The 13,778-nt window shown below is 40.5% G+C and overlaps 2 protein-coding genes across 2 annotated transcripts in view; both read right to left on the reverse strand.

Moving 5' to 3' along the window:
* Window positions 1-2,705: 2,705 nt before the first annotated feature.
* Window positions 2,706-6,335, reverse strand: GNRH1 (gonadotropin-releasing hormone 1 (luteinizing-releasing hormone)). Its single transcript, XM_010283190.1, has 4 exons — window positions 6,284-6,335; window positions 5,695-5,836; window positions 4,903-4,998; window positions 2,706-2,872 (listed from the first exon to the last, which is right to left on the reverse strand). Exons 2-4 carry the CDS (start codon window positions 5,833-5,835, stop codon window positions 2,834-2,836), a joined length of 276 nt encoding a protein of 91 aa, XP_010281492.1. The 5' UTR covers window position 5,836; window positions 6,284-6,335; the 3' UTR covers window positions 2,706-2,833.
* A 4,666-nt stretch (window positions 6,336-11,001) lies between these two features.
* The window catches only part of KCTD9 (potassium channel tetramerization domain containing 9), a gene marked incomplete at its 5' end in the record, with an annotated part of 6,010 nt that continues 3,233 nt past the window's right edge, over window positions 11,002-13,778 (reverse strand). The window contains 5 exons of the mRNA XM_010283192.1: window positions 11,002-11,433; window positions 12,221-12,354; window positions 12,628-12,733; window positions 13,116-13,265; window positions 13,738-13,778. The exon at window positions 13,738-13,778 is cut by the window's right edge and continues 70 nt beyond it. Coding sequence (XP_010281494.1) covers window positions 11,317-11,433; window positions 12,221-12,354; window positions 12,628-12,733; window positions 13,116-13,265; window positions 13,738-13,778 — 548 coding nt within the window. The remainder of the gene's footprint in view (window positions 11,434-12,220; window positions 12,355-12,627; window positions 12,734-13,115; window positions 13,266-13,737) is intronic.

Consider the following 13,778-nt stretch of genomic DNA (forward strand, 5'->3'; position numbering starts at 1 on the left):
ACCCATCCCAGTGCTGGCAGAAGTCTAGGAAGTGCTTTGTGTAATTGGAGCAGTGGCTTAAACTGCCAAACTTTCATTTGTATTGTAATATTTGGTTTTTACTGTAAAGCCAGCTCCTTAAAAAGCAGTGAAGATACTATCTTCCTGTATGCTCTGGCTTGCGATTGCGCTGTCCCACCTGGCAGGTTCCTTAAAGTTTATCTTTAAGGAGATTTCTCTTCCCGGGATATTTTGGGCATTTTCATTGGCAAATTTGCTATGCCAGAAAGGGGTTTAAGGTTGGGGTTTTTTTTTTCTTTCTTAGTGTTATTTTTTTGTTTTGAAGTGCTGTAAACTCTTCCCGCTTCTCCTTCTTGCCTTTTGGCAAACTCACTCACAAATAGGCATTCAGTTTTCTTAAATTTATTCCTGACTGTGGTATGTGAAGAGTTACATTCTTAGCTGATACAAGTCAGCATAGTTTGCTGAGGGGTACAAGATGGAATTCTGTACTGTGCCTAAATGATTTAGGGCTTCGGGCCAGTTTTAGAAAAAAACATTGTCTTATAAGTGTCAGATTTTTAAAGGCAGTTGGGCATTTAAGTGTGTGAATAAGCATGGGGCCAGACTGATTTTAATCAAGTGGAATTAAGTGCCAGCACTCTTACGAGAAATTCCACCAGACCCCTGATTTTTTTTAAGTGTTTTGTTCTTTGCTACAGTACCTACCTGACTTAAATTCTGAGACGATTTAAGGTCTCAGTACTTAGTTTTCAAGATGAGAATCCATCTTTCCATGTTAATTAGATGCTTTTGGAAATGTCATCTAACGTCTCTTAAACTGGAGGGCTAAAAATGGGAGTAGGAGAACGAGTCCATAATGATGTCATCTCTGCATACCAGAAATGAAAGCAAACAGCAGCATTTCTATCCAATTCATAGTTTTGAATAAAACAAATCTCAAAGTTGAATATCCAGTCTGCAGAGAAGACAAAATCTAATCCCATTTCACAGGCATGCTATTCAAAGCGAGTGTTAAATTTCAAGTCTTGGAGGATTTTTTTTCTTTGGAGAAATATGCTCAACACTTGTTTGCTGGAGCTTTTAATTAAAATTTGTCATGCTGTGATAAATTCCTTTAAAAATGTTACAGGCTCTAATCCACATCAGGGGAAGAGAGAAACAGACAGCTTTCCATTTCAGTGGATTATCGGATTAGGAAAGGACACCGATTCCAGTGAGAACAGCTCTGTGATCTGCAGTAGTAGAAACTACCGAAATGTGTATGCAGTGGTTTTTGAGAACCTTCATCTAATAACCTTCACACTATGCAGCCCGGTGTGTGCTCCACAGATTAACAGTGAGTTAGACTTGTAGTGATAATGGCTTAGATTTTCTCTCCTTATTTATTTTTATAATTGTAAATGGAAGCAGTAAGTTTAAGATGCCTGTAATTTAACTGTAATCTTTTTTTATAGTGAAAACATTCCTGACCCATTACTGCTACCTTCTTTCTTTTTTTTTTTCCTTTTAATTCTTGATCTTACATTTACTGTTGCAGACCAAATTATCTAGTGGACCAGGGTGAGCTGCTCCTAGGACTACACCGGGGGGGGGAAAAAAAAAAGTAAATAGATAATGTGAGGTCATTGACTGCATGGCAGGAGAGGGGCTTTTCGAAAGCACATGAGGTTCACCTAACTCTGCTGCTGTTGATGTTAAAGCACCTTTAGGACAGTATGTGTGCGCACTGGAGAGAGTAGACAAAGGAGTGTAGAGGAGCTTAACGAAAGGTGAAAAGCATCTGTTTGTGCTGCATTGGTCTGACTGTTCTGATTTAAGGCTGTCATTGGCATCCCTGGACGTGCATGACGGCATACTTTTGAACCCGTTTTTCACATGCATGGTCTGCAGTTTTTGTATTTTTTAAGCAGAGGTGTAAGTCCTCAGCAGCTCTGAAACTCAGCCCTAGGATGCATGGTATTAATTGATGTAGTTTCTCATTGTTGGTATTATAAAGGCTTAAAGACATGATAAACCCTGGGACATGTTTGTCTTGAATTCAGGAGAATATGAATGTTGCGTAACATGTTTTTGTGAGTGTGTTGAGATCCTGGATGTGACGGTTTAGTTATAAAACCCACCTCTGCAGACTGCAAATACCTTTCCCCCCGCCCCCCCATTTCTTCTAGTCCTCTGCAATTGAACTGGCAAAAAAACACAGCTTTTAAACTGGCTCTGAAGAAAGAGCAGGAGCTAAGCTTTGGAAAGGGAGTCTGCATCTCTCTGGGTAAATGACATATGATTCACTAAGTCTGTAAAGCAAGGTGTATAAATTTTCATGTTTTTTAGAATGTATTAACTGTTGTAAAGTTTGTAAATACCTTTTTAAAATAAATGTGGTTTTTATGAGTGAACCAGTAAAAAAGGAGCATATAAAAGTCTTTCATACATGAACTACTAAAGTGCAAATAGAACTGCGTTCCAACAGTAAGTTTATTCTTGATTTCTAACAAAGCTGTATTGCTGTTTCATCCAGAGACTAGTGAGATCGGACAGTGCCTTTGTCCAGGCATTGTCTGTACACGTGAAACAAAAGCTGTCACACCCAAGTTTGCATTGCAGGACGCAAAGCAGACCCTGTGCTGCTGAGTCCCCGCCGCTGGACTGGAATGTGTTCTCTTTTACCTGTAAGCTAGTGATCTACACAACAGCTATCTTCTACTACTTAAATGCAACTTCAGAGTATTTATTCACATAATGCAATCTAAGCAAAGCCATTTGAAGAGGAATTTGTTTTAACATAGCTTTGAAATCTTCTTCTGGGTCCATTGTTCCATATGGCTTTGTGGGTTTAAATCTTCTTCAGTCTAGCTTCTCCGGTCAGACTTTCCTGTAAACACACATCATACACTTCTTTAAAGAGAAGAAATAACTTCGATGATGGAATTCTAAAGCCTGGTCAGATGCTAAAATATTCATATCGTGGTCTCCATTGGAAGGAGGATTAGAATGACATAAATCTGACCCGACACGATTTCTCTGCCACCTGCCCATGGATCTGTTCATACAGCGCAATGTAAGTGACACTTGTAACGGCCCCTTTCATCCCAGAGTGCATGACCAACTTCACAGCTGTTAGTGGGTCCAGCCATGGCAGCGGTTCTTGGAGCGCAACCCAACAGCTGTCGAACGCTACACTGTGACAGCGGTTTAGGACAAGAAGCACGAACTTGTACAAAGCGTCAGTACGTAGAATGTCTCTATGAGCTTAAGCAGTTGGCCAAGGGACCAGAGACAAGAAAGCTGTGCTACTGAAAGTACTACAGGGTCATTACGGAGCGGCACGGTTGCGCGTTACCATTCTCTGTGTACCTTAGTACTGTTTGAATGGAAACCACGTTCCTGTGTCACATCCTGCTGGATCTGGTGTCCTCCTTGAATATTTATTTATGCTCTTATGTCGGAGTTGAAAGCCTGAGGTGTTCTAGATAGATGTGCTGTCTGAATATGTTATTTTTTTTTTCCCTATGTGTCTTAGCTAAGTGTATTTTTGTTTGTGCTCACTGCTAGCTTCCCTGGGAAATGATGAAGAGAATTTGAAAAGTTTTTCCATGGGGTGGACCATTTCCAGACACCCAGACACCTCCCCTTTCATTGCATAATATTCCTGTAGCAGCTCCAGGAATGCGTTACATTGGAAAAGCTGCATCTGGAAAAAGTTTTAATTTGTTTTCAATGTTGTCATTAAGCAGCTAGAAATAAGAAGACCACATAGTTCAGACTATGCTACAGGAATAAGACCTGCAAACTAACTGTTTGATGTAGAGGCGTAGATGTTCTTACACTTATGTGCAAGATTAGTAGCAGTTTCTGAGCGAACCTAAAAATCCGATTGGGGGGCGGGGTGCCTTCAGCTCTGCAAAGCAAGGCCAGGTTTCCCTTGGTGAGCAAGACTTACCAAGAACTCCTTTCAAATATCCTGATAATTATTCTGATATCTTTTCCTGCCTAACATAGTCTCTTGCAGTAAAAAAAAAAAACCAGTCTAAACTTACTAAGTTACTATTGCTGGCTTTTCATTCTGCAAGGAGTGCTGTTGGAAGCCAGAGTCATGGACAAAGATTCCATTTTATGTTCAGTACAAATAGGATTAAAGATGACCTTAAAAATTTTTTTTAGGTAGTTTCTGCATGGAAATCCAAAGGCAGTCAGGCTCTGCCCTGTCTGCATCACCGTTCCTGAGTTTATGAGCCTTTATTGAGGCCAGGTTCCTCAGTGAAAGGCTAGAGTGCATACTTGAAAGTTTTGGTCTTGGCTTCAAAAATGAAGTACAGATTGAGTGTTTCAACTTTTAGGACAGCTCAGAGACACTTCCCAGAAAGTGGCGACCATCTGGCCTTATCAAGGTGTTGCTGTATTAATTAAAGAGCACATTTTTGCTTGGGAGTATTCTTTCTATGGCAGTTAGTTTGTATGTGAAGTCTCTGCTGTCATTGCATTACAGCATCTAATGGAAAATACATTTCCCAGTCTAGGGACCTTGGGAGCAGCAGCTTCCATATGGCTTGATCCTTCAGCTGGCAAAATGTGCCTTTGAAGTTAAGCATCTGTGAATGCTGCATAGATTTATATTAAGGTAGAATGTGTTTGACTTTGTTTTGCTTTTAATTTAGTGAGTAATGACATTGGTACAGCAAGAGCATAAACGTAATGTAGTCCTGTCCTAGGTCTGTAATGCTGAGGTACTTGAGAGTGATGCAGATAATAAGGGCAGAGCTGGTATTGGCATGTGTGAACTAAATTTACATGCCTCTTCCTCCTCTTCCAGTACCTTTTTTTGTCTTCCCTCCATGTACTTTCCCAGCCTGGAACAGTCCCCTAATTTTTGCATGGTGATAAAAGAAAACCCATGTTACTTACCATGGCTTCCTTCAGGTCACTGAACCGGGAATGCTGATAGGAGCCGGGGCATTCAGTCTTCTGCACTTCCCCTAATTTTTCCATTTCATTTGCAATCTGAATCAAGAAGTGATACGGCCTTCAGCAAAGGCAGATTTTTCTGTTAAAGCAACTCTACCCTAGTTACAGATGAAGATGAAACTATTCTACTGCACCACTTGAATTCACCTCTTTCCCAGGTGCTGTGCTTGTGCTACAGCAAACTTAAACTCAGGTGGGTGGCTAGAAGTGCTGTTACGAGGGACTACCACATGAAGTATTAGAAAGCATGGGAAAACCACTGGTGGACAGAACCTTCCACATCTGCTTTGTCATTTAATTGCTTACCATCTAATTGGTTACGACACGACAGCTGCCCGCTGCTGCATTCTCGGTGAAGTGGCTGAACGCTGTCATAAAACAGCCCATCCGAGTGTTGCCTGAAACTTAGGGAGAGGAGGAAATCGGGTTTAACCTGGAGCTCAAACTTCCCCCTCTCCTTCGGAGCAGGCTGCCCAAGCTCTGTCTGCAGTAGATAACACTGTACTTTACGCAAGGCTGTCAGATGTCATCTTACCCTAATGCCAATTACTTGCCAATTCCTACCTTAAAAAAAAAAAAGTGTGTGTGTATACACGTATGTAGTATGCTTGGGGTAAGGAGGCAGCGATACACATACACAGTAAAGCCTACGTCACCTCCTTTTTGCTCACATCTCTTACAGATAAGGGATCCTAGCTAAAAAACAGGGTGGTTTTACAGTCTAGAACCTACCTCTTGAAATGATTCTACCAGGTTTTCGGCGTTCCTTTTTCCTCCTGGTTGCAGGCCATAAGACCAGTGTTGAGCCAAGCAGATTTCCACAGACATGACAGACAGGAGGACACTGACAAAGATCTTCTTGGACTTCTCCATCCTGTGAGAGAACAAAGCATCTTTCTGATCATAATGACATTACAGTTCCATTTTTATCTTACAGAATTACGAAATGTTACATTTCTGGATCTCCAGTTTGGATCTTCCGCACCCCAGTGGCATTGTGCCTAAGTGTGAGCCACAGCTGGATTTTGAGCCTCTCAGAGTGTGGATTAGCCCACTATAAAGAGATTTAACATCTGAAAAATTTGGATGAAGATCTAAATTAGGATTTTTGAACACCCTTTCAGAGTTTTAGGAATGTCTAGACCTCAAAGGTTCTGTGAAAGTCCCTGTTGATGTTTGACAGATGTGTTCAGTTTAGCTGGTTTCTGTTCTAATGTCCCTGGCTCCTTAAAAAGTGCTCTTTGCAGTCTCTTCTAATACGAGCATCTGTAAGCACCGAATAAGTAAAAAGGGAACATGGTATGATGTTCAAGCACATCACCTGCTTGCTGAGAGAGGTCGCAGAGTAACTCCAACTCTTCTCCCTTTGAACATGTCCTGCAAGTATGCTTGTCATCTCGCTTTTTATATACAACCACCCCAACGCCAAACCTTTCACAGCAGGTAATTTTATCTAATTCTATCTTACAGGCTCCAATTTTGTGCTTAAAATTGCTGTAATGCAGCAGAAGTAAAGCACATAATTGGAACACCCCTGGTGTAGCTATTAAATTCAGCTGTTTTCTCCAAGAGCCGTAAAAGTTAACAGCCTTTTTTTTCAGAGGCTATAAATCTGACGTTCAAACCTAGCCGACGGCTCTTGCCCTGTGGAAAATACACAATCTTTTCTTCCAGTGACTTCTAATTTTTTTAAGTAGAAGTTCCTGGGTGAGTTTGACTTTATTGAATGGGGCGTACAGGAGTTGAAATGGATGAGGAACTCAGCTTAGTCGCCATCTCTGTGTATCAGGCATGAAGAAAACAGCCCTTTGGTGCATGAACAAGAGCCTATGATTGCACAAGCACACAGAGCATTTGGCATGCTCCTTTCAAAGTCCTCCTTCTTCATGTTTAAATTAAAGTGCCTTGATAATTCTTTGCTCTGTAAAATGCAAAGTAGTATTAAACTGATCAAATGGACGTGTATATTAAATTGTAAACATGCTTTGTTGTCATGATGGAGTGACTCATGAATAGGACTCCCAGACACTGCTATTATTTTGGATTTTTATATATATATATGTGTGTGTGTATGTATGCGTGTTCTTCATTCTTGAGAGTTTATGCGCTGCAGTTTTCTAAAGGAGTTGATAGCTGTTTGCATGCAGGAGTTAAATCCAGTAATTTTGACTACAGAAATCTACTATTTTTTTATCCACCTGGCAGCTATTTTGACTACTTGCAGTGTATGGTTTTATGTGCAATTGAATGTATCATGTTTAGTGTTCTTCAAACATCCTCTCTTCCTGCTCCCACGACCTCTTTGAGATTAATGGAACTAAAAGTCGTTTAATAAGTAAATAATTTAAGGAGGATTTAGTGACTTGAGCAAAGAGTAATTCTTCCTGCTCTGATGCTCCTCCTACTCATGGCAAGAGTAGCCAGCATTTAACTTCAGCTGATAAACTGATCAAGCTGTGAAAATAGTTTGTTTCAGTGGGAGAAATGTTACTTCAGCGTAGGCACACCGCTTTAGGAGTGAGATTTTCCTGTAATAGTGTTTTAAGACTGCTTCCTTCCCTGATGAGCCTAGCAAAAATTAAGGTTACTTAAAGATAAATAGAAGATTTTGTTCCTCCTGAGGGATAACTTTTAAAGAGAGAAGGGGCCTGCTTAGCCCAATAATTGCACCTTTAAATAACTCACCATTTTAAGCTAGCTCTAATGACAGCCTACCCTTAACACCTTCCAACAACTTGTTTCTCCACAGGTTTCTGTTACAGCTACGAAGCTGACCTCCCAAAGCACGTCAGAAAGGGCACGTAACTGCGTCGGTTAGTGAGCTGTTCCATGTCATCTCTTAAACGCTAGGCTACAGCCATAAGTTACGTAAAGGAGTTGGGAGGTTAAAAAAAAGTTTACAGCTGTTTTTGTCCACCCACAAGTACTTTTAGGGGCCTGTGTAACAGAAACCAACCATCTACTCTGATTTTGGCAGAGGCAGAGTCTGAATGGAAGCCTGATGCCAGGTCTGGGAGCGTTTCAGTCTGGGCTGGTCAGGCAAGTGCTCTTGAAAAAATCAAAGCGTGAAGCTGGGTTTTTATCACGTGGCCTCTCTTTAGTTTTCAGACACTGGAATATGGTTGATGTAGACTTTTCAGACAAGCTCCCAGACCTTCAGGTGCACTAGTTTTTCTGTTTTGCGGACAGAGATCTTAATGCCTGCTGATGCTGTTAAGTACCTACATGGAGGGTTAGGACTTGTCAGGAAAACCTGGGTTTGCGGATTCCCATTCCAAGAATCAAGACTTCTCTTTTATCAGAAGTGGTGGAAAAGGATATCCTAACCTACCGAGTCTCTTAGCTTTTTTAGACAGCATTCCTAACCCAAAGCTGTGTACTGGAGGTGGGAAACTGAAGAAGGAACTAGATTGTTGCGTTTTGTTCTCAAGGTGCTCTACAGCACTTATACAGATGTGCTGTATTTGTATTATCACTGCTGTGCCAGAGTTTATTAGAGTGAAATCATGAGCACTTTATAGACCAAGGTCAAGGACAGTTTTTTTTCCCTGCTTTAGCACTTCCTTATTAAGGAAGTTTAGCTGCTTGTGATGATTATCTCTAATGGGGAAAGAGTGTTTTAAATAGTGCACATACCTATGTAAATTGTGGTCAAAGACTTCTGACTCCAACAGTTTTGTTAAGCACATATGAATGGTGGAGCCAACGAAAAGCTGGAAAGTGTTGCAGATGAATGACAAGTCAAAAAAACCCCCATGAAGGTTCTCAAACTCAATGTATGAGAAACATTGCAGCAATCCCCACAAGGTACACTCGTTTCTCTAGCAGGTAAGCTCTAATACTTTTGCAAAAATTCTTTTGCTTTCTGTCATAGTGCACATTGTCTGCGCACAAGTAGAGACTTCTAAAACTCAGTCTTTTCATAAACCAGGACAAATACGTACTCAAGCGTGGGTAACTCCTAGTTTACACTAAGTAGTCCATTTGAGAAAGCACTGGTTATTTCAAATCCTGGCTAAGGTGACAGTCAAGGCCTCAGGAAGGGCAAAACCAACTTTAGCTACAAGATTTTTAAGCTTGTATACAAGCAGCTGTGAAAGTTAAAAGTTGTGTTCTCTTCTAACTTGCTGTCCTTCCCATAGAAGTCAGATAAGATTGAGATTTGTTTTTTAAATTAAGAAAACCAAGACACTCCTATATTTCACGCTTTTATTAATGCAATTTAAATTAGGCTAGAACCTGCAATTTCCAAATAGGCCACTTTGGGCTATTCATACAGCTCTGTCATAGCAAAAGAGGTACCTTAAATTCATCTGTGAACGAATGATGCCACATGCTGTAATTGTTCAAAACATAGTGCTTCAGTGAAAGTTCAAATATATTTTATACACAGTGATTATGAAAATAGATTTTTTCCATACAATATTTTACTTCTGCCAGCTACAAAATATGATAAAGAAAAATAATTCATTTATTTCTCTAGCCCTAGGAATCTTCTTCTACTGCAACATACACATCACTCTTGGTGAAAGCGATGAGGTGGGAGAAAGGACTCAAAAAATCACACTGAAATATTTCCCTTGAATCTATAGGTGTATTTCACCAAGGATAGGTTGTCCTAAAGCCTGATCAAGAGCCCTGGAAATCTGAAGGAAATAAAATCCCAATTCTGAACCACCTGGTTGTGGGATTTTGAGTCCTGGAAGTTCATGTCACATGCCTGAGTCAACCCAACTTGAAAATAAGGGAGAATCCTGCAATTCCGCCCCCCCGACAAATCATATACTGGTCCTGAACTAATCTTTCTAGATTGATGGCAAAGCAGCATTTTCTGAACAAATACTGAGACAAGACTTCTGTTCAGAGGATTGGAGATCTGCACTGCAAGTAAAAGGCAACCCACTGAAGGAACTGTGGAACTCAAACCACTGCTAACAGTGTCACATTCTGTAAGTTTTAGGAGACATTGGTTCTCAACTTCCAGTAGTAGCTCTGTTCCCTTAGATTCAAGGTTAGTTTTAACTTTGGGGTATTTTAAGTAAGCATCTGAGGTAAAGAGTTCTTGATACCTTTTTTTTGGTATAGTTTCTTCATGTACTACTTTTTGATTGTGTGTAAAATAAATGTTTTGTTAGATGAGAACTAGATTGCCACTACAGTGGAGACGGCTTAATAAATGAAGCGCACCACCACTTGAAGAGATGCTGCGAGGCTTTCTGCACTGCAGAAGTCACAGAGTTCCCTATTTGCTCACAGGTAAAGCAGCTGTGGAGAGGGGACTTTGCCCTGTGCAAGATGCTTTTACAGCCACTTTAAGCAGGCCCAAAGTGGAATACTAAGATCTGGCTGGGAAAAGGGTTACGCCCATGCTTTCAAGGATTCGGTGTACAAGAGTTGCATAGCACACTGAGGGGAAACAGGTGCCACATGTTCATACACTGGAGTAATGACAGGAGGACAGAGAATGTGCTGTGGCCCCACTGCTTATCTCTACTCTGGTGACCATACTGTATTTTGCTATGTACATTTAACTCCCTGCAAAGAATGAAAAATCTACAGGTACTCCAGGTTTGGAGTGGTTAGGACATTTGAAAGCAAGAGAGTTTTTTTACCAGCTGTGATTGATAGTGCGATTTCACACTAATTTGGAAAGCATTAAATAAGCCATCCAATTTCTGAACAGGGGTGTTTTAGTTATGACTGAATCTGCTGTGTAGGCAGATCCCTTCAGTGGAAGCAGCTTCCACTGCACATTTTAGAAGATGATAAAGCTGTTCTATACCTGCCTTTGAACTACTACGAGGCAATATATTACCGATGATGACAGTTAACTACTGTTTTCACCCCAGAAGAGTTCCTGTGGACATCATCTAAACCCACATCTGTCATTTCATACACTGGTGCATGAATGAAGAAACTAACTGTAAATACACTAGTCTAACTGTAAACCTGAACTTTGTTGCTACTATACATGAAGAGCATTTTCTATTCATATTGCAGCTACAGATTTAATAAATAGAATTGCATATATTGTGCTTTATAAATTAAAATGCATTCCAAAGTGAGGCAATGCTAAACAATGAACCTATTTAATGCTCCCCCCAAAACCGGCCACACACTCTGGTTCTAGAACCAGCCCACTTCCTCACTCTGTTCACAGAGGTAGAAACAGACACTGTTTCTACCTCTTAAACAAAAGCTCCCTCCCCCAAAAGTGATCAAAGAGGAGTTTACGTAGGCACTACTGCAAATAGAAGTTTTCTAATAACCATTACTTCTAACTTAATAAGGGGAGGAGGTGAAGAAAGTCACAATAAATGTTTTGATTCCTTCCTCTTCAGCATGTTCTCTTCCCTATCTGACGCTCTGAGACATGTGCAAAGGTGTCAGCATCTCTTCAAAGATAGCTCCTTTTACGTTAGATCCCCTCAAATTAGCTTCTTGTAGATCACAACCTGACAGATCACAATTCTGAAGGGTAAAAGAAAAATAAATGTTAATTTAATATACCCAGAACTTGGTTCAAAACTTTACCTTAACTACATTTCTACAGAATCCACATGTATTTCCATAAGTAAACTTATAGTCTGTCACTCTAGTTTTAGTTACTTCTTGTAAGAGAGTAGTTCCTTTTCACAGTAACAGCTGAATTTATTTTTAAGTTATTAGACTTACACTCTTTATATCAAATTATCTTCCAGGAGTTACTAATGCTTGCTGAACAGAACTAGAAAGAAGCCACCTCTTGCTATCTCACCAGACGTTACTCTGAATACTTCTCTAGTGCTTGAGGAAGAGCAGCCACATACACAGCTGGCAAAATGAGCTAGTCTGTCTAACTCATAGAGACAGCAGTGTACCACGTGCCACCAGTCAGGTGAGATTCCATCATTACTCTACAAATGATGTCCCAGGATCAAGAACAACAAACCCACCCCACAAACCCAGGCAACTGCAGCATTTCTTTTCAGTGATGGCATGATCTTGCACTAGGAGAGTATTTCCATGCATCACTTTTGAGATGATACAAGCCATTCCTGTGGCTTTGACGTGCTGGCAAATCCAAGACTTTAGACTCCCCCTTCCAAACTGAGGACAGAATGAATTGTGCTTCCTTAGATCATCCGTACATAGCTCACTAAAACTGAAAAGAGACTAATTCACTCTGTCCAGTTTGAAGCTGGAGAACTCGGACAGAAGCCAGCAATCCCCAAAATTTTATCAGTTGGCTAGTTAGTATATAAAATTAATAACTCACCTCCAAATCAGTTCCTGCCAAAGTGGCTCCTCTAAGGTTACAGTTTTTTAGTTTTGCATTTTTCAGTGTTGCCACTCTTAGATTAATTCCTGTCATTTGGCTGCCTTCCATGTCAACACCTTTCAGGTTAGCACCTAAAGCACACAAAGAGTAGTTTTATGAGGAAGAACACTCAGAAACGCAGTAGCTCCAGAATGATGCATTCTCAGAGCGGTGTAAATTGGACAGAGGTCAAGGTAGAACTTGGAATGTAATGGTTATATGGTCACACAGTCCAGTATTTGTGGCCTCTTCTCATGAAAACAGGGATTGTACAAACCACAGCTACAAACCTTTCACCTGCCATAGAGATTCACAAGCACATGGTTCAGTTTCCACAGAGTACTTAACAGGCAAAAACTTCTTACCTTCCAAATTAGCTTTGAGGCCTGATGGATCTTCAAAATTGCACCCTTTTAGAGATGCTCCTTCTGCGTTGGAACACAGCATCTTCACCCCCTGGAGGTTTGCACACTGATAGAGACAGACACGTCACTGAGATTCATAAAAGTGCGAAGATGAACAATACCAAAAATGATCAGAGTATAGTTTCAATTTCTGTTTCGGAAGTGAATCCTATTAAAGCACAACAGCCTTGTTACTGTGAGGAAGGTCTAAGAACTTGCTATACTATTACTTCTCTATCATCAGGAAGGCAGATAATTCTCACCAACTGCCCTTTTTTCCTTTTCTTTACTTATGATAGCTTCAAAAAGCTTCTGAAGTGATCTAACTAGAACAATTGCAGAAAATATTGAAGAACTACATGATTTACACTTATCTGCTTGTTCCAATTCCTCTTCCCTTAAAATAACTGAAGGATAGCCCAGGCATTCCAAGACACAACAATTCTTACATCAAGCACTGATCCAGAGAGGTCAGCTCTTTCAAGATTTGCACAGCACAGGTTGGCATGTGCTAGGTTGCAACGGCTTAGGTTAGCCATCTTGAAGTTTATGTATCGAAGATCTAGACGTGAAAGATCTGCTCCACTGAAATTGAGACCCTAAAAACAAAATAACAAACCCCAAAAAGTTACAGAAGAGAAGGTGTATCTCTGAACGCAAACCAGTTACGAAAACCATGTATACATACATGTGTACATAAACAGACACAGAGGTACAGATATACACACACACACAAGACCATCTATTCTACTACATAAGACAAATGAAATGTAAATGCAAAGCTATCAAGCATTGTCCTTGGTTATGCTAGTGGATTTTCCATTTAAATGGAATAGCTCAATAAATTGCTCCTCCCGGAAACCTTCAACCTAAAGAAGAAAAGTAGCCCAAACAGCACACTTGAATTTCATGTTAAGGTCACTCTGCCACAGCTTGGAATCCAAACTCAATTAAAAAGCAGAGGCGGGGAAGCACACGTCGTTTGAATTTCATGTTGTCACATGATGCTGCAGGATATTTCACCACCAGACACCAACACTACAGATCAAGACAAAGTCTGCATTGTCGCACCTGACATCGCAGCTCAGACTTGGTTGGGGTTGCCAGCAGGA

This window comes from Phaethon lepturus, unplaced genomic scaffold (genome assembly GCF_000687285.1).
Source record: "Phaethon lepturus isolate BGI_N335 unplaced genomic scaffold, ASM68728v1 scaffold6193, whole genome shotgun sequence".
NCBI lineage: Eukaryota > Metazoa > Chordata > Aves > Phaethontiformes > Phaethontidae > Phaethon > Phaethon lepturus.